At 43.7% G+C, this 19,958-nt stretch overlaps 1 protein-coding gene across 1 annotated transcript in view; it reads right to left on the bottom strand.

The window, feature by feature from the left end:
• Positions 1–19,958, bottom strand: part of Pik3r1 (phosphoinositide-3-kinase regulatory subunit 1) — an 86,531-nt gene that overhangs the window by 24,674 nt on the left and 41,899 nt on the right. The window contains exons 3-4 of the mRNA XM_021180331.3: positions 4,417–4,509; positions 3,683–3,757 (exon numbers count right to left, since the gene is read on the bottom strand). Coding sequence (XP_021035990.1) covers positions 3,683–3,757; positions 4,417–4,509 — 168 coding nt within the window. The remainder of the gene's footprint in view (positions 1–3,682; positions 3,758–4,416; positions 4,510–19,958) is intronic.

Below are 19,958 nucleotides of genomic sequence, written 5' to 3'. Positions count from 1 at the left end.
ACACTGTTTCTATGGAGCAGGAATCTCTGTGTAGATAATCCATAACATACAATAGTGTTGAATCTGAGCTTAGGTGCAAGTGGCCTGACAACATGGACCCGCATACACAGTGAGAAGCATAAATGTTGTATGTTCAGAACTAAGGCTAGCGAAAGTGAAGCGCGACGCGTGTGTCAATCTGGCCAAAAAATGTCTTAGAGTGTTACGTGTCTGACTTAAATCTTAGCTCAGAAACCTTTACTGTTGTCAACTTCTTTATGACCACTACATGAGGTTACCCATCCCTTTATGGGAAGTGACCTCCAAACGGAGAAGCTATGGGAATCTGGGGTAAGACTGAGGTACAGCACATCATTCCATTAAGCAAACCTTGTCCCACTAAGTAGCCATATGTCTGTGACTGCGACACCACAGCCTAGTATAAATGTACATAGGCCAGGTCAAGGAAAAACTGTAAAAGGTAAGACCTAAGAAGATAACTGAAATACCCTAGAGAGCTAACCAGACCACAGAGCACATGCTAACAAGGGTGCACAGACCATGCTGGGCTTTTGCATAAAGGGTCTAGCCTGAAACTGAGCAATTATTTGTGAAATGATGTATTGCCAAATAAGATTATATAAGCATCTGAAGTTTCTGGCTCCTCTAGACGTGGCCCTTGTATGCCTCATGTCTCGTCTCTCTGCCTTGAAAAGGGCTATCTCTAAACTGGCTTATCCTGAAAAATGTATGTGGCACAATTAGGAGACGTGTGTAGACTTCAAGGTGTTGCAGTCCCCTGTTCCTCTCTCAGGCATCATCCCCTTCGTGCTCCTTCCTGCGGGGGCTGATGAGCAATGCCTTCACTAGGACACCTGGCAAGCAGTTTGTATGTTTTATGTATCTCACATCACACTTAGGGAGCCTCAAGGACAGAGTGTGCCTCTCCCCTGCTCTTCCGGCCTTGCTCAGCAGCCAACCCAAGAGCTGTGGTAAATAGATGAGGTCTGGAGCCCTTGGGAGGTGCTCACTTCCAAGACCTTCTGAAGAATCTAGGAAACCCGGTCCTTGGGGTCTTCACAGTGTTTGAATGAAATTACGCCTCACAAGTCTTGGGATAAACCCCCCATGTGTATAAATCCATGGGAGTTGACAATAGAGTATACTTGGTTTTATTTATTATTTTTTGTGACTTCTCCCATGCCCTGGGTTTTCTGACATGTGCAACACATGGTTCCCTTTCTGAATTAATACCACCGGGCAGCTCTTAGCTACCCACAGCTAAGAGGTATTGGTCCCTCACTTCACTCCTCACCAAACTACTGATGGGTAACCAGTTCCTTTAATGCTTCACTACTCTAGCTCCCCGGGGAAGTCCCACCCCCCCACCCCCCAGCCAGCCACAGGTTGATCTCTATCTGGTTTAGTGGTTCCCAGGGCGTGGGGGTAGAGTAGGAAGAGTCTGGCACTATTTGGAGACTGTTCTCGACTGTTGTGACTGGGCGTGGATGCTACTGGCACCCGGTGGGTAGAGGCTAGGGATGTGGCTAAATACCCTGCAGTGAACATGACATTCTTCCACTCTTGATCGGTGGAACACAGTCAGAGCGCCAGGTTGAGGAAGCCGTACTCAAGTTAAGAGAAACCAAAAGGTGTCAGGAGAAACTTCGGACCATTAAAACTCAAGTAAAATAACAACAACAAATGTTTTTGGGTAAAATGAGGAAGGTGAGAGGAAGGCTGGGACAACCAGAATAATCTGGATATAAATCACAACTTTGCTAGTTTACCACCAAATCCTGTGAAAAGAATTTGCTTAATCGGGGCTTTTGTTGCTGGAGACTTAGAGTCATGAGCAGCAGCCGCCCCAGCATCAAGTTAACATGAGATGCTGTAAAAGGACAAGGGAAAGCAGGCTGCTGCCCACCTCTGGCTGGCTGGCACTGCAAATTTACATGGGTATTTGAAAGCCAGCATCTGTCAGGTGAAACTGAGGCTTCCCTGGATACGCGTAATAGCTTCATGGACTGAAAAGGCCACCACCCGGAGACACTCCGGCAGATGTGCAAGCTCCAAGTTTGGGTAAGGTTTGCTCTTTTTTCACTAGGAACGTGTACCAGTTTTCTGCATGTGGGGTTTGATGTCAATGGGGAAGGAAAGTGGTCAAAATACATGATTGACGTGAGTGAATCTTGGTGGTTTACGCCATCTCATGAGTGGTGTGAAAAAAAGCAAAAACTTTTTCCAAAGCTAACCCGGATCGTTTTTGTATTGGTAACATTAAAACCTTAACCACAACTTTTCATAGTTTCATTAGTTTCTGGTGTCTTTACGTTTCCTGTGACTTTTAGCATGTGTTCAATTTCACACACACCCCCCTTTTTTGTAACCAAAACATATAACTCTATTTTAATTGGCAAAGAGCAAAATTCAGTGTTTCCTTACCACTCCAGTAAGGCTCCTGCCCATCATCTTCCAGTGATCCAGTTGGTAAGAGCATGGGGCACACAAAATAAGCAATGCTGCCCTCCCTGTGCATGCTCAGCTGAGTTCAAGGCACACGAGGGACCCCGGAGTTCAGACACTTGGTTGGGTTTGCTTCAAGTAAAAGCAAGCACTGATACGCATCTAGTCTCACTCTTTCCTCTAAGAAACACCTTTTCCTGAAATTCCCTGAGTTGCCTAATCCCGAAGTGGCTTCTCTCTTCAGAGGGTTACCTTGTGAGGGTCATGTGGGCAGCCCCAGGCGAGCAGAGTTTTGACAGAACCTTGCCCAGAATAAGAACAGCAGCAAATGCAACTCTTTCATTTAAATCTACAAACTTGGGTAAAGGATGCATGGTAGAAAGCTCCAAGAAAGAAGCAGAAAGGGACAGAATACTGTGTCGGGATGAAGGACTTGAGAGAGAGGAGCTGGCATGAGAAGGAAGTCAGCTAGGGTAACTTGTACTACTTTATCCTATATGGAAAAGGAAAAGAGGAAGCCATACGAAGCCACCATTTGGCAGAATGAATTGGTGTCTCCTAAGTAATGGTGTGTCGGAGCTGGCTTGCCTGGTGCTGGTTCAGGAGACCAAATGCTCTCAATTTCTCCCAATTCCATGTTCAATGACATGTTAAGTCATCCTGAAAGCCAGCACAGTAGGGATAACTCAACACTAACCTGGTACTTTCTCTCTGCAGAGTGCAGGGTTATCGGTACATTACCGAAGAAAGCACCCAATGCCATGTTTCTCAATGTGTACAGGGTGGGAAAAAGCGAGCAGGTGAGCAAGACAGCCAGCAAGCCAGGTGGGAGGGAAAGAGAGACAGGAAAGGGTAAGAGGACACCAGGAGACATTCGTTAAATGACACAGACTTAGAATCTTTTTGGCTGACCCAAATGAATGAGATGTGGCTGACAAGCAAGGCTCGGGGACAATGACAGAGACACAGAGTCAGGTAAATGCCAAAAAAGACTGTTTCTGCAATTCCTGCTCAACCCAGGGGCTTATGTGTGTGGAAAGGGTTGAGAGCTTATATTCCAGTCCCAACTCAGAAGCCCCATGGCTAAGGTGTGGATGCTAATGTAATGGGGCAGAAGGAACTCCTGCATGTGAGTTGAAAATCCCTTTGAGATTTACAGTGCTGTATGAATGGGGGTGAGGTACATCATCAGAAACAGAAACTTTATTCTCATTTATAATAGTCCCGGGACACTCACCACAATCAAGAAGCTGTCGTAATTCTGCAGGGTTGCTGGAGCTCTGTGTTCTGTATAGAGTCGAACATTCCAGTCCTAGGACACAAAACAGACCGTGTATGCAAAACACAGCTCTCAGGAGAACCTGTGAGCCTGCTGCCAGAGGGACATTCCAATTTCCATCCGCTATCTATTCTAGATGTGTACTAAATATTCTCGGAAGCCAACCTCAACAATTAATTTTATCTGCTATGTCAATAATTTTGGCAAATCCAGTGGACTATTAAAGAGCAGGATCTTAATAATCATCTTTATTAAATTATAAAGAAAGAATTGAATAGCTCTCACATAGTAAGCACATGTTAGTTTTTGAACAGTGGTTCTCTACCTGTAGAACACGACCCCTTTGGTGGGTGTTGCCTAAGACCATAGGAAGACATAGATATTTACAATATGATTCATAACACAAGCAAAACTACAGTCATGAAGAGGCAATGAAAATAATTTTATGGTTGGATATCACTACAACTGTATTAAAGGGTCTCAGCATTAAGAAGGTTGAGAACTACTCACTGACCTAGAGTTAGAAATTATTAGCCAGGATTTCTTCCCAGTACAGATTCCCCATACAACTAGTGTGTGGATAACATAGCCTCTATCCACAGCAGTTAGTAAGACAGTCATATAACGAGTGGCCCAGAGATACTTATAAATTAGAATAGTCATGAAATAAAACTTGTAAGAAGTCTGGTTACCTTTCTTCTCAATGGCTTCCAGGAGCTTTATAAGAAGAGGCGGGGCAACATCAGGAGGGGCAAACTGCTCGGCCAGATCAGGAAGGGGCAACGCTGAAAGAGAGATATTTCCAACATTAGATTTCATGCAAGGCAGTCAAGCGCATCCAAACACAATGAAGAATATTTAAATACAAGTAATTTAATTATTCCCAACCATAGGAAACTGGAATCTCCTAAAGGGATTCCTATGCCAGGCTGCACAGTGCTGGGGCCCCAGAGACATATGTGTTGTTTCCTTCCAGAGAGAACTCTCTGAATGCCCACCAAGAATCCCAGAATCCCCTAACACCGGGCTTCTGATGTTCTCCCCTCTGGGGCATCTTTCCTAGGACAGACTGCCCTATGTTAGGGCACCTCAGAGTACAGGCTGGGCCTAGGTGGAGGAGCTCCAGGCTAGACTGGAGCTTGCATGTTCAGGGAGAATAAAGAGATGATGCTTCAGCCCCATGTCCTGAACACAACCAGGGGAGTCCAGAGACTCTGAAAGCAAGTCTGGCTTCTACGTTATTATGAAAGAACTGTTGCTCAGGTAGGCGAGACTGGATAAAATCTTGAGATAGGCTGTTACCATGGTCCATGGTCCATAACTGATATATCTGAATTCCTAGTAGCTTGGTATTCTTTTGTGCCCTTGCACTGAGTTCTATCAATGCCAAGGTATCACTGCAAGCCAACACAAATGACCACTGGTCACCCAACAACAAATTTAGCCCCTGTGTAGATGTTGTCAAAAACCTTTGCTTGCATATGCATGCATACACACACACACACACACATACACACATGTGTGCACGTATGTGTATATATATGTATGTATGTGTGTGTGTGTGTGTGTATATATATATATATATATATATATATATATATGGGTAGGAAAAGAGATACTTCAAATAGTTTTAAGATTTATCTCATATTATGTGTATGAATGTTCTGCTGGCATTTATGTATATGATGTATATGCACCACTTGTGTGCCTGGTACTTTTGAGGAAAGACAATGCATTAGATTCCCTGGAACTGGAGTGACAGATGTGGGTGCAGGGAACTAAACCTGGATCCTCTGTAAGAGCAACAAATGCTCTTAACCAAGTATTGTGACATGCTGTGTCTTCATATGTTATGTGTATATTTTACCAATGGCAACAATACAAACAATCAAATAGGATGACAATCTCAAATGACTCCCTCTGACAACATTACAGTGATGACCATGTTCTTATTCAGAAAGGGGGTGGGGGTGGCTGAAGTAAAAGTAGTTTTCAAAACTATGCCAGAAGAGGGAGCTAAACATTTCACCTTAAATTTCTCAAACTCCAAAATATAGGTTGTGAATCTTAATGACGACATCTTCAGGAGTAACTTGTCGGTCATTAATGCATAAGCTCAGGTGTTTATAATTAGCTAGAACAGACGACAGTTCGTATACTCCTAGAAACACTAAATGGTCATAGTTAGGTTTCAGCACTACAAATATTATAAGATGTATATGACGTTAAGAAAATTTCTAACTAAACCCATTGTAAGTACTAAGGATCAGCACTGATAATGGCAGTGCAGGACTGTAATCCAGCACTTGGGAGGCTACAGATGGAAGGTTACAAGGTAAGAGACAGCCTGGGCTATCTCCTAACAAAAGACCTTGGCTAGAAGAAAGCAAACATGCAAAAGACACATACACACATACCACACACACATACTACACACACTCACACACAAACACACATAGACACACACACACCAGCAGCAACAGCTGTAAAGGGCAAACCATTTCATTTCCTTTGATAAACTTTAAACCACTTCCCTTGACTTCAGAGTTTCAGCTCACAGCAGTATCCTCTCCCACAAATACCTTCCCTTCTACATGGAACAAAATGAAGGTCATCCTGTCCACATACATATGTACAGAAGAAACCAAAGACAAGTCCTCTCCCCTTCACATGTAACACAAGCATTTTTCATCGGAGGGGGGGGGGACCCCACTGGCACAGAGATCAGAATTGCTTAATAAAGTTTATCTCTTTCCAAAATCTTATCAACTCGATCATTTCCATGGGCAAATATGAAAACTAAATTAAATGATAATTAAAAATTTCATGTAACTATTATTGAAATATGCACCCAACAGTTGCTGGCTGGTTGGGCAAGTGCTGCACACACACAGGAGGTTTCTATCTCCCTCAACTTCAGCTGAAAAAAAAACAAAACAATAACAAAAATCAATATCCTGAGCTACAGAGTGTCTCCATCTCACAACTAGACTACTGCTAGGTGAGGTCTCTGAAAGCCACTGTGGTGAGAACACTGGCCTTTTCAAAGCACTGTGCACATAGAGGGGGAGGAAGAGTTCTCCTTTTTTGTGCCGTATCGAGGGGACACCCAGCTGGATTTTTTAATACCGAAGAAGCTAGGTTGGGCAAAGGCATGACTCTCAACAGCTGATCGAGATTGCGCAACAGGAACTTGACAGGGCAAACTTTACAAGGTAGGACAATGAAAACAACAACAATTCTAGGATGCCTACTCCTTGGTAGAAGGTCTCTCACTCGGCATGCTTCCTCTCAGAAATATTCAGACTTGGATGCTACGGCAGTTCCGATTGCCTGCTTTAGACAATGGGGATCATCCCTGGGATTCTAAACAGTACTCTAAAACAAGTGTTACTCTCTTACAACAATTCTAAGCCTAACTATTCGCTAATCCCATTAAATACACATGTAAGACCTATATTTCTGTCCGTAGATTTCGTCGTAAGTGATTCCAGCCGGAAGTAGCTAGGGATGACTAACAGGCTAACTGTTCCCTGATTAGTCCATGATGAAGCATCAAACTAAACTCTGATAAAATATAATGGTACCAAAAATTATTCAATAAAAACAAACAAACAAAAACTACAGAATATACAGGTTGGGGCTGCCAAGCAAAACCCAAATTAGCAGGCTGAACATTTCCATTTTACATATACATTCCATTCGATGCAATTCTCCAGACAGTCTGCTTCTGAATCAGATTGCACTTGGGGCTGGAAGCTTGCCCTACTGCGTTGTCTAAGGGCTGCAGAGCTACAATCCTTCTTCCGCATCTGGAAATATCTCCAGATTCCCTGACACACCCAAGCCCAGTTTCTCATTTAGCCAAATCATTTTTTATCAGAAAAAGTCAATGTTGTGCAAGGAAAAGGAAAAAAAAAAAAAAGAAAACAAAGGAAGAAGAGTCGAAAGGTGTGAGAAGAGTGAGTCTAAACTAGTATGTCTAATTGCTAAGGAAGGCAGCCTAGGCTAGCCTTCCACACTTACAAGAACTTCGGTAAACCAGGAGCCCCAGGTCATAGAAGAAATTACTCATGCGACGTTGGAGGCTGCATGTTCTGTTTGCTCTTTCTGCGGGCCCTGGTGACAGCCAATCACAGAACAGAAGAGAACCTCTCTCCAACCTGAAGCCCTTCCCAGACTACTGAAGTGGGCAAGCCTCAACACTCCTGGGCACCAGAGGTGTGTGGGAGACAGGAGCATTCTGTGCTCTAAGTGGTGCCAGCGCTACCAAGTGCAAGATGAAACCAACACACAGCTGCAGCTCCTGGAGGCGTTCTCCATTTAAAAAAAAAAATTAAAAGAAAAGAAAAAGACATTTTAAAGTTAGTGCCTGGCAGGAGCGAGTGGAAAGTTTAAGCGGAAACATCAAAACGCAGAGACTGCCCAAGCCAAGTATTTCATTCCTAATGGAAGCGGCTTGGAAGTGTGTGAAAAACTGCTCGTTCTCACTCAAAATCTAACATGGAATACACAGGAAAGAAAGGATATATGCAAATGGGGATCGATATTAAGTCAAGATGTTAACGTGTCTACTGACTTGCTGAATCCAAGTCTATACCAATCTTCTCTAGTGACTTCAAAAGAGGAAAAAAAATAGTGGACACAAATCAAAGCAACCCCAATTCTTTTCTTAAACAAACGCTGCAAGCACGTTCATACTGTCTACCTATAACAGCTAATACCCTGGACTTCAAACTTCTTAAGCTCTGCAGGCTGCAAGCCACATCAAAAGCTGGTGTGCTCTTTGGGCAAGACAGTAAGACTAAGAATCAAAAACAAAGTAGAAAAATAAACCATGGGTTTGTTCATTTTGGTACACACTGGTTTCATCAGTAGTGCTGACATGATTAAAAGCACAAAGAGACGTGGGTTTCCATCCTTGGGGTACCACTTAAGAACAGTAATCTTGGACAAGTTAATTGACTTAAGACCTGAGTTTTTTTTAATCTGTAAAATGGGAGTAAGTATATGAGTTAGTGGACAAAGTACCCAGGGTGTAGAAAGACAATCACTAGTCCCAGAATGATTAATAGATTTAAAAGGTTTCATTTTTACGTATAGTAATGTCTGTCTGCATGACTCTACATGAACCACATGTTCCCCAGGTGCCCAAGGAGGCCAGAAGAGGACACTGAATCCCCTAGATCTGTAGTTATTGATAGTTGTAGCTGCCACGTGGGTGCTGGGAACTGAGTGTGGGTCCTCTGAAAGAGCAGCCAGTACTCTTAACTACTGGGCAATCTCCCCTGCTCCATTAAAAGATGTTTTTCAGTATTCATTCACGATGACAAGTGGACTCTCTATAATATTAGGTCAGCTTTCCTAATACTTCTTAAAGGAGAGGAGCTTGAAGTGCATCTGACAGAGTCGTTATTAACGTTTCGCTTCTCACTCTATAAGTAATGCTCAGTATCTTTTCAGAAGTTAACTCCAATATTATACCATTGTCTCCCAATAAGGACCATAACACTAATCTGTAAGTTATTTGACTTCAAGTCTCTGAGTCTGAAGGATAAACTAAGTTGGAATGATTGTGTGATAAATTCTATTAAGCTTCCACAAGCGAATTAGGTTTTGCTTTGGAGGATGAAGACGAAAGGATGGGCAGTGAAATATGGGAGCTGATGTGAAGGTAAACCTTCAGGCGTAACCACTGTTTTCCGAGGTAACTAGGGTTATTGGTAACACTGACATTTTCAGGCGGCTAACAGATTTGAACTGATGCCTGGAAGTCCTTGCAGGTATCCTACGCTCCTTACTTCTCAACATCTCCAAGTTCATCCCCTGCCTCCTCTTTTTTTGCTCCACAAGTCAGAAGAGAATAGGAGTCTCTGTCCACTTAATCTTATTTCTAGACTGGCTTCTAGGTCGGCCTCAGAAACAAACAGCAGGCAAAGGTCTTAGGAAGTCTAAACAGGTGCACAGCTTTGCCTGACGGCCTCTACTAAAGCCATAAAGTGACTTCAGAATACGGGAAGGGCAAGGTTACACTTAATCTTTGACAGTCAAGCTGATTAATTGTGATCTTTATCACCTAAATTGGAATCTGATGTAAAGATGACAACTTACAATGCACAGCGAATTAAAATGCCGAGCAGGAGGTAAATAGGGAAGAGTGAGTCCCCACCCCCATTTCCTAGCAAGAAAATAATTTATAGTTGAGTCCAAGGAATTTCAAAGGCCAGTGATTTATAAGGAAGTTGGTCCTTTGGTCTGTTGGCTTAGAAAGATTTCATTTGAAGCATGACTTAGATAACCTATAAAAGAAAGAATGGGGAGGTGGAAGTGGGGAGTAAGAGAAAAAAATCACATTTCACACATGTTCTGGTGGTGGCACTTGGCTCTTTGTTGAATGCATGAAGGAAGGAGTGTTAATGGCACCAGCTAGGAGCCATGTACCCACACCATTTAACATGTATGCTCTTTTTTCTTTTTTTTTCATACCAGCTCAAAGATGTATAGTCTTTATTATTTTTTGATGTAAAGACAAGGAAACAGATGTTGAGAAATTAAGCCACTTGGTCCATGTCATAAGCTCCTAAGTAGTGTGCAAGTGCTCAGCATGGGTCAGTTTTCTCTGCATCAGTCCCTGGTTTGGAAATGTTTGCTATGATGGTTCCCAAAATTTCAAGGTTCCCAAACTTCAGTGGTAACTGCAGTAAGAATGTCATGTAACACAGAAGACAGGCGATCCTCATTCCCATCAGGCAATGGCCAAGTACTGGTGGGTTCAAGAAAAGCCACCTCAACAGCAGCATCCGATTATCTCCTGCCCCCAAGTTAGACAGCAGATGTATTCTCCTCCATTCTCACACTGTTTTGATATACGGGTAATCAGGGGTACACACAGTGGAGCAGTGGGCACCCCTGTTCATAGCAGATGGAAGTAGGAACACCTTGCAGAACAAGGTGAGCGAGGGCTGGACGCAATGCTCACATCTCTCACATCATTTGTTACTAAACCTCACCATCCAACGTATAAAAACATGTTACAAATGCTCCAATGAAGCCAGATCATAGGAGGAGTTTTAGAAGCCCCAGATGCAATTAGAGGAAATGGAAGGGACTTGAAAGTTAACATGGTGACCCCGGAGGCCAGGAAGATGTCTGATCTCGGCTGACAAACCCACTGACCAGGCAGAAGCAAACGCTTTCCAACGGAGGACAGAATTTGAGGAAGAGAAGCTGCCAAAGCAGTAAACTGGTTCAGATGAACAATGCTGAGAGTTTTAAGAAAGGCTGGATGGACATCAGAGGCAACAGAGAATCACCAGACCCCATCCTAGTCAGCCATGACTTTTCTCTGACATTTAAAAATATACTGAAAACTTGAATGCCTGGCTATACTCCACCTAGATCCTACAATTAATATTTTGTCATAAATGTTATCTGTAATTATTTTTATGGTACATTTCAAGGTAAGGGATGTGAATCAGTTGCCTTGGACTGTATTGTGTTTCCCATAATTCATATGTTGAAGTCCTTTGAGGTACCACCCTCTGCCCCTAAAGTGATAATACTCAAGAGACAGCCTCTGGAAGATTATTGAGTTTAAATGAGGTGTGTGTATGTGTGTGGGGGTGTGTCCTTCATAATGACAGCAGTGTTCTCACTCTTTCCAGAGGAGGATCCATGGAAGGAGGCCTTATGCAAGCTAGGAAGAGTTCCTTACCAGGTCCTTACCAAGTTACCAGAATTTACTAAGGTTTTATGGTAACCTGAGCTCATGTATCAAGATCCACACCTAAAGTGAAAACAAAACAAAACAAAAAACTTCCTTTGTCTAGAAAGTCAGTAGCAAACTCTTTTAAGTATTTAGAAAACACCTCTGTGGGTAAGAATGTTTCTGACAGTGATGTAGAGGGTTGCTGTATAAGGTTTCAGGTACTTATCAATAATTCCAGCTGAGCAAGTGATTGATACCCATGCTGCGAGATCTCAGACCACAACTTTAAAGGAGCAAGAATTGAGGATGAGTGTTCCTCCAGCTATAAAGAGAAAGGGGCACCAGGAGCCAGAATACTGATAGCTGTTGCCTAGCTGTGCTTGGTTTCAAAGGCTGGTTTTACAGTGAAACTCCGCAAAACACCTTAACTTGTGTTACGCAGATGGAACTAAGTAGAAGGTCTCCCTGTCTCAGTGATTAAGTCGGATATCCTACCTAATGTCAGATCAACAGATATTAGGGGCAGAGACCCTTGTTGTTTGGTGCATCTCGAGAGTCACAACTTGACTGAGGTCCCGAAGTGCTGGCCAAGGGCAAGACTCCTTAGTTTGGATGTGTGGTTTGGAGAGACTGTGGAAATGGGGCATTGGAGAAGCAGTGGAGCCCAGTTACCACGACTAGAGGTGAGAAGCCCCCTGTCTTTCACTCTCAAACCCCTAAGAGTCTTGGGAGGCTGTATAATTATCCCTATTTTACAGATGAGGAAAAGGAAGGTTTAAAATAACGATGTGATTTGTCCAAAGTTAGTACAGCAGTTAAGTGGCAAACTGATCTGAATGGATCCAGCTTGCTTTCTTGGGAGGCCCACTTGGTGTGCGCTGGAAGTTACCCAGCCAAGAACAGAGGCTGCAAAAAGCTTTGCATAAGATTGATATAAACGATCCTGGCAACACGTACGGGCCTTGGTGACAAGAAGCATGTTTGTTCAAGTCGGGCTGGGATTGGTGGGCCAGCTTCTTACCATCACTTCTCCTTTATCAGGCCTGAGCCCCTGCCAGCCCACTCAGCCAGGCTAAATATTTTGGGGACAGCATTTATTAAATATTTTTCTCATAAGGCTAAACTAAGCACATTCTTCCTCAGGAATGTCACTGGGTTTATTCAGCTAAAAATAACTGGCCAACTTATCATATTTGGCAAACTATGAAGGGCTCTCTGTGAGTCATCAGGTGGAAGAAAGGTCCAGTAAAGACCTGGGCACTGGTGGGTACGAGCATTAGCTGCTCTTCCAAAGGACTCAGGATTGATTGCCAGTGCCCGCACAGCAGTTCACACTGGCTAACTCCAGTCCCAGGAGATCCAGTGACGACTTGTGGCTTCTAAAGGCAGGACATGCACACGGCACCCACACAAAACACCCATACATGTAAAAATAAATAACCACAACAAAATATATGGAGACTAGAGTATCGGAGGAAGAAGAATAAGAGAAAGATGGATTGCATATGGAGTGGGCAAGAAAGATGAATGACTCAAAAATATTGAATGGAAAATTCACAATAAAATTTGAGAAATACATGAGAAACTGAGGCTGTAACAGTCAGAGTTATTCATTAACAAAACCCCTTAATTAAAAAGAAAAAAAAAGACACAGGCAGAAAGCTTTATTCCACAGAATAAAGGCAAATGATCTTGAGATAAAGGTAAACACAGCCTTAATGGTGTGAAGGGTCATGGTTTGAAAGAAATCAAGCAATATGTCTTTACTACTTCTGTTCCGCATGGGCAATTAATTCTGGTGGGCGGACACATTTTCCTCTATCAAAAGACACCACGTTCATCAAATAAATGAACACAGACTTACCCACCTCTTCACTAAAGAAGTGACCTTGGCTTTAAGAATGTTAAATGGGCCTACTGAAGTAAGATGGACTGTCTCAGTACAGTCTCTTACAAGCACCGCCCGTTGGAAATAGTACTAAGCTATGGGGACTCATTTATGTCAGGGTAATTTTTTTTTCCCTTAACTGCAATACCAGGAAAGCACTGTAGATAGAACTGTCACAAAATATTAAGTATATATTGATTGCATCTGACCTTGTTCCGCCAAAGATTCTCAGAATAAGCTAACAAACAGGGAGATGACATTTGAGGAGTGCGTGTGTCGTAATAATTGCTTAAAGGTCTGGGGGACGCGGGGAGCATGAAGTAGGCAACTCAATATAAAGGAGTAACCTGCTGAATGAAAAGGAGTAAAATAAGCCTGCCGCCCATCTGGGTGGCAACCAGTCAGGCTTTTTAATCAACACCTTAGCTCTTAGTCCTGCAGACAGGACGCAGCTGAAACTTCCTGGCTGCAAAGTGGGAATGGTGGGAAAATGCTGATTTTCTATAAATGGAAATACCTGGGATGTGGTTAATGAAAAAGAACCAGTGACTCAGCCTGGCAGAGGGGAAGGCACTGCCCTCGCTGTGGGGTGCTCTCTTCTGCCATTAGCATCTCAGAGAGGACCCTTTCTGTGTTGCCCTTCCACCCCGCTTAGCCACCACTTCTTTGTAGGGTTGAACAGGAAGTGATAGCGCCTGCACCATGGGAAGGAGTTTTGTACATTTTGTTCTATCAGATTAGCCCCAGTAACTTTATGAATTATGAGCTGTCAACTCCTTTTTCAACCGCTATAGAATATGCTTCTTAGAAATTGTAGCTATAAATAAAACAACAGATGTTTTCAATTGGCTCCAATAGCGCTTGGGCAACTTTGTTCAAGGGGAGAAGTGAAAAGAAATCATTGCAAGACTGCATTAGGGCTCCGCCTGTTGGTCGCTTTTGCAACAGCCTTGTAAACACAAGCTCATTGAAGCCACTTAGGAAAACCAGAGAGGGGTTAAAAGCCAGCCGTGGCCTCTCTGTGAGTTTTATGTTTTGTATGACTAGATCCTCTTCTAAGCACAACTGTCACTATATCTAGAAAAGAAAAAAGGGGGGGGGGATCCAAAAGAGGAGGAACGTGCTTGACCTGTTCCTGGTTTCTCTATGGGCAGTGAGAGTCACTTAACTTTGAACTAAATATCCAGTATCTTTGGATCCTCACAGTGCAGCTGAGAGAAATGATCAAAGATTAATAGGATTAATAAGACCAGCCATATTAAACTGCTTCTAGTTCTTAAACTCTAGGGGGGAGTCGGAAACATAGCTAAATATGAAAGTATTACATGTACACCTTTCAGGTGGATTTAGCAGCCAATGGTTGATTGGACTGAGTGTGGGTGTCCCCTCCCTGATGGAGGAGTTGGAGAAGGGAGTGAAGGAGCTGAGGGGGTTTACCGCCCCCTATAGGGAGCAACAGTGTCAACAGGCCAGACACCCTCGGAGCTCCTGGTGACTGGACCAACAACCAAAGAATACACATGGAGGGACCCATGGCTCTGGCTGCATATGTGGCAGAGGATGGCCTTGTTGGACATCAGTGGGAGGAGCAGCCCTTGGGCCTGAGGGTGTTCAATGCCCCAGTGTAGGGGAAGCCAGGGTGGGAGGACGAGAGGGGGGGCACACCCTTACAGAGACAGGAGAAGGGGGAATGGGATAGGGGGTTCCGAAGGGGAGACCTGGAAAGGGGAAAACATTTGAAATGTAAATAAAGAAAATATCCAATTAAAAAAAAAAGTGTTCTCTGCTGCCAAGCTACCGAAACCCTGTCAATCACACGAGTTAGGGATGGCTGGCATCAGCAAGCACAGGTTCCTTCAAATGTGTGTGTGAAACATTAGAAAGTGAAAGGGTGGTAGCAGTCACCGACACATCATCTGGTTACAATGACCTATCCTTCTGAACCTGCTAGAATAAAAAAGACTGAAGAGCTCCAGTGACCTCTGAACATGGACCTCGCAGAAGACAACGGGCCATGTGGTCTTACGTGAATCTCACTCAAAGCCTGGGACAGCTACAAATCAGAGATGATGGCTGCAGGAGCCTCTGTGTGTTCAGATCTGGTGAGGAAGGAAGACCGTGGAACTGTGAATAGCATGAAGCCAGTTAGTGAGGGAGGAAAGGGGATAGTGGAAACTATGCTACACATTCAGGCCACTTCCGGGAGCCGTCACAGCAGCCTAGGAAGGAGCATCAGTCTCCTTTGGGACAGACTGGGAGGCTGGTGTGAGTGCTTACACCACCCCCCCCCCAAAGAGGTTAAGGCTCTAGGAGCACTTCTCTTTCCAGTCCTCACTCTTCCGCACTTCTGAGTCATCTGTCAAAGTAACCTCCTTTGATGGTTTTGGATTTCTGAGCAATGCATGCACAGCACTATAGGACTCTGAGAGAAAGGGTAGGGGGAACAAATCTGCCTGTGAACTACTACAGTCAGTCAATGACGGGACAGGGGAAGGTGGCTTAGTCTGAGGAGCCCACTCAGCTCCCACCCCAGGTTATTCTGGGATGTGTGTATGTGTGTGTGTGTATGTGTGTGTGTGTTACCATTCAGTCATTTAATTCTTCAGAAAACTATGTTTTTTAAAATGTGGTTATGGAAAAATAATCCCGATCCACACAAGATCAGAAACAAGGCACTAAGGCCAGAGCATCTGAACTGTGGGTACAAAGATGACAGTTGTTGTCGTTGTCGTCGTCGTGGCCAACATGATGATGATTTAATAGGTGCTACATTCTGGACTTGAGTGGGTGTACTGAAATTTCCAAATACAATTGTCCACAACACCGTGAGGAGGGCTGTGTCATCATCCCATCTTTATGAGGAGGTGGGCAGACCGGAGACCCAGTTAAAGAATTTGTTCAGTCGCACACAACCAAACCATCCAGATCCAGCATTCAATTCAAGGGACTCCCCATGTACTAAGTACTTCATAAATGGACTGTCCAGAGCCAGATGGCAACATTATTAGTGGCTCTGTGGCCAGAGAACGGACTCAGGAAGTGAGAACTGCTCCTTGCCTGGTCTGGCCTTTACAGAACATAGTCTTCTTTCCTAAGAGAATCCACCTAATGCATAGCATATCTGATTGCTGGCTATCCAATGGGAGCAAGCCCCATCATAGCGACTCGACACACATCCCTCCTCACTCTTAAAAACCACAAGAGTGTTTGTTAGAGCAGCTTGGGTGCAGTTCTCTCCTTTCCCAACTGACCATTCACTTTGGAAGGGAAAAAGCCAGATCTTAGATGAAATCACACAGAATACATGGCACAGCCACCATGTGGACTTCAGACTGGGACAGAAACAAGTCACAGGGCCCTGCAATAGGGGCTCTGAACAGAAGGAGGCATGGAATCAAGTTTCCTGACATGCATCCTGCACTTACTCTTATAAATGTAAAACAGAAAATGAATTAACCAAAACTTTTACAGTCATTCTTGCCCGCCCTAGTCACACTTGGAACAATGTCAGCACAGAGCAAGGACCTGCCAGCAGGCTGTGGCACAAGACTGGTGGACTCAGAACTGGATAGACAGCAGTGCTCTTTCAAATAGTCTTCCAATCTTCCTCTATGTGGCTTTGGTCAGCTGGGGGATGTATTCACTTCAAAATAAAAACTATTAAGACAAACAAATGAAGTATACCATAGTGTTCCAAGAGGATGGAGTAAGCAGGCACACTTTTACTGGGGTTATTCAAGATGGCTCTGCCCTCCTGGAAAGGCATTTGGGCTGAGCTGAGTGGAGCTGGGAACACCCACAGCATTTGACACAAGCCAAAAACCTGTTGGGTTTCCAGCTATCTCCAAGTTTGTCATAGTGTCCAGCGTGAGGGCAGGACATGAGCAGGGCTCTACTGAAACCGTGTGATTACTAAGGTTCTTGTATCTGACGCTTCTCCATCTGTTCCTGGCTTCCCTTGAAACGAACAGGAAGTTTGACTGTGTGCCTCCTGCTTCATTCGAGACCATCATCTGCTGACTGCAGATGACAGAAGGTTCAATTACCAGGGAAAGACTGGCATCGCTTAGCCATTAAGTCAGAAAGCCCACACGGTCTGCTTAGGTTCACATCTGGACAATATGAGCAGCAATAATTTCATTTATAAAATTAGGGGTCATTAACATGTCCCGTATTGGCTGAAAGACAAATGGACAGAAGTTATAATATAAAAGGAGTCGAGGTAGAAATATCTACCACTATTAGAGACAGAGGCAGGCTCCTTATAGAACTGGGTTTCTTCTTGATAAGATGGTCCAATGGTATACATTTTAATAGTACAGTCGCCAGCAACGCAGTCTTTATAGAGCATTCCGGTTAATGACCTCATGCTTATGAAGACATGGAACTATTTTTCAAGGGTGGTGGGTACAGTCTTAAGTCTGAGCTGCACACTTCAGATAAGAATGGTGACAGAGAATGGCTGAGCCAGGCAGCCATTCCTGAAGCTGCAAACCTGTCTTCCTGCATGAAGTGACTCCTAAAACCCGACTTAGAAGTGGCCTGTGAACCTTCAACCCAGCACCTAACACTTATAAAAAGCACAATGAGTTTCACAATGCACATAGCCTTTAATCGTTTGGGCCCAGAAGAGAGTTTTCTTTAAACAAGTGAGTAGCTTTTGTTCTTTTTCATTGCAAGGTGTTGGTGGTGGGGAGCGGGTAACAGAGACTAGAGTTGCAGACAGTTTCCATCTGAGACCATGTATTATAAATTACCAAAACCCACCAAATTAAAAAAGAAAAAAAAAAGTTTATTCTGGAAAAGCAGCAAGAGAACGGGAAAGTTATGATTTCCACGGGGGAATCTCCCTCGGAAATGTCACTTCCTGGGTAACAGATGCCGCCCACAATGCATGCGTGAACAAGCAGTTAACACAGAGCAGGGACCAGATATGGAGTCTCCCTCAGAAATGACAGTTCTAGTTTGGTTTTGTTTTTTTTTTTTAAGCTATACAATAAATGATTGGTTGGAAATGTTAATGTCCTCTGGAAAAATTATCTGACAAAGGAAGACTATAACTTTGCAGGCAGCGTGCATATAAAAGCATCAGCAAAAGGATAACACATTCAGAGTGTTTTACACCCAGAACATGAAATGTGCCAACTGGCTGCCATGACTGCATTAAGCCAGGGAAGGGGTCAAGTTCATGGTTACTCTGTCATGTCAACTATCTTTCCATTAGACAGAAAGGGTAAAGTTTAAGGGAACTTTCTTGGGTCTGCCTGTCTGTTATTTCTCTAAGTTCCCAAATCTGTTACTTGCTCCTTTAACTCAAGATGCTAGAGAGAGGTTAGGAAAAGCCCAGATGTCGCAGTGATCTGGACCTGCTCCCACCTTGGTCCAGAACACCCATCATGCCAGCTTTCTACGGCACCTAGCATAGTGATCATAGAAGCCTTTATGATGTACTTCTGACCTCTCCCTACAGTGGCTATATATATATATGATGTTCTGTAATGCAAGATAGGTCCAACATCCTACCTCCCCTGAAATCTGCAGTCACAAAGGCACAAAAGTCCCAGTGAATGCACTGCGATTCAGTAAGGAGATACTAGGGGACAGAAGAGCACGAGGCTTATGTTTGCTAAGCAGCTGCCCTTCCTTTCCTAACCCTTTCTTAACTTGCCGATGTTCCCCCCACCCCCAACACACACACACACACACAAACACACACAACACACACACACTGAACATCCTCCCCAGTCCCAGGCTTCAGGTACTCTGTCTTTGCCCACACAAAAGCCACCCTCTTCAACTCACTAAAAGAAAAATTCATTATACTGATGCAGGAAACATGATATGGAAATGGCCCAGGACACCAGGACATGGTCAATTTTCATGGAGCATCAAGCCAAATTCTTCTCATTGCAAAGATGTGAAGAACAATCTTTCCTGAAAACAACTGCTCACTGATAGGAATCTTGGGAAAGTCTAATTAAGATTATCAACATGCTCCACCAAACAGTGGATTCATAGAGATCAAGATAACAACCATACTCACTTGACCCAAATCAAATATTAATAAGCAAGCCATAAATTGGCGTAGCATATAAAACATTACAAAATATTTTTATATATAGTTTATAGAGACTCTAAAAATAAAAAAAAAAACAAATTCTAATAAGCAAGTACAAACTGTTTCCACTAAAGACTAGGGTTGGGGCTGGAGAGATGGCTCAGAGGTTAAGAGCACTGACTGCTCTTCCGAAAGTCCTGAGTTCAATTCCCAGCAACCACATGGTGGCTCACAACCATCCGTAATGAGATCTGACTCCCTCTTCTGGAGTGTCTGAAGACAGCTACAGTGTACTTACATATAGTAAACAAATACATCTTTAGAAAGACTAGGGCCATTAGTTACTTTGAACTGTGTTATTTTGAATCAACAGACATTCATTTTTAAAAACTTCTGAGTCTCTCCCCTCCAATATCCGTGAACAGCCACAGGATTCGGTGTTGCAGGGAGTGGTGGATCCTGTCTGTTCCCTGACATCTTGACTTCCTCCCTTTAGATGAAGCACAGTGGGGCCTGAGCAAACCTGGGAGGCTCAATGCTGTACAGACAGCGAGGTTGAAGTGAACACATCATGTCTTCC

Source organism: Mus caroli, unplaced genomic scaffold, assembly GCF_978045245.1.
Source record: "Mus caroli unplaced genomic scaffold, Mus_caroli_1 scaffold_15, whole genome shotgun sequence".
NCBI classification, from domain to species: Eukaryota; Metazoa; Chordata; class Mammalia; order Rodentia; family Muridae; genus Mus; species Mus caroli.
The sequence above is the reverse complement of the archived record's forward strand: the minus strand, read 5'-3'. Positions and strand labels throughout refer to the sequence as shown.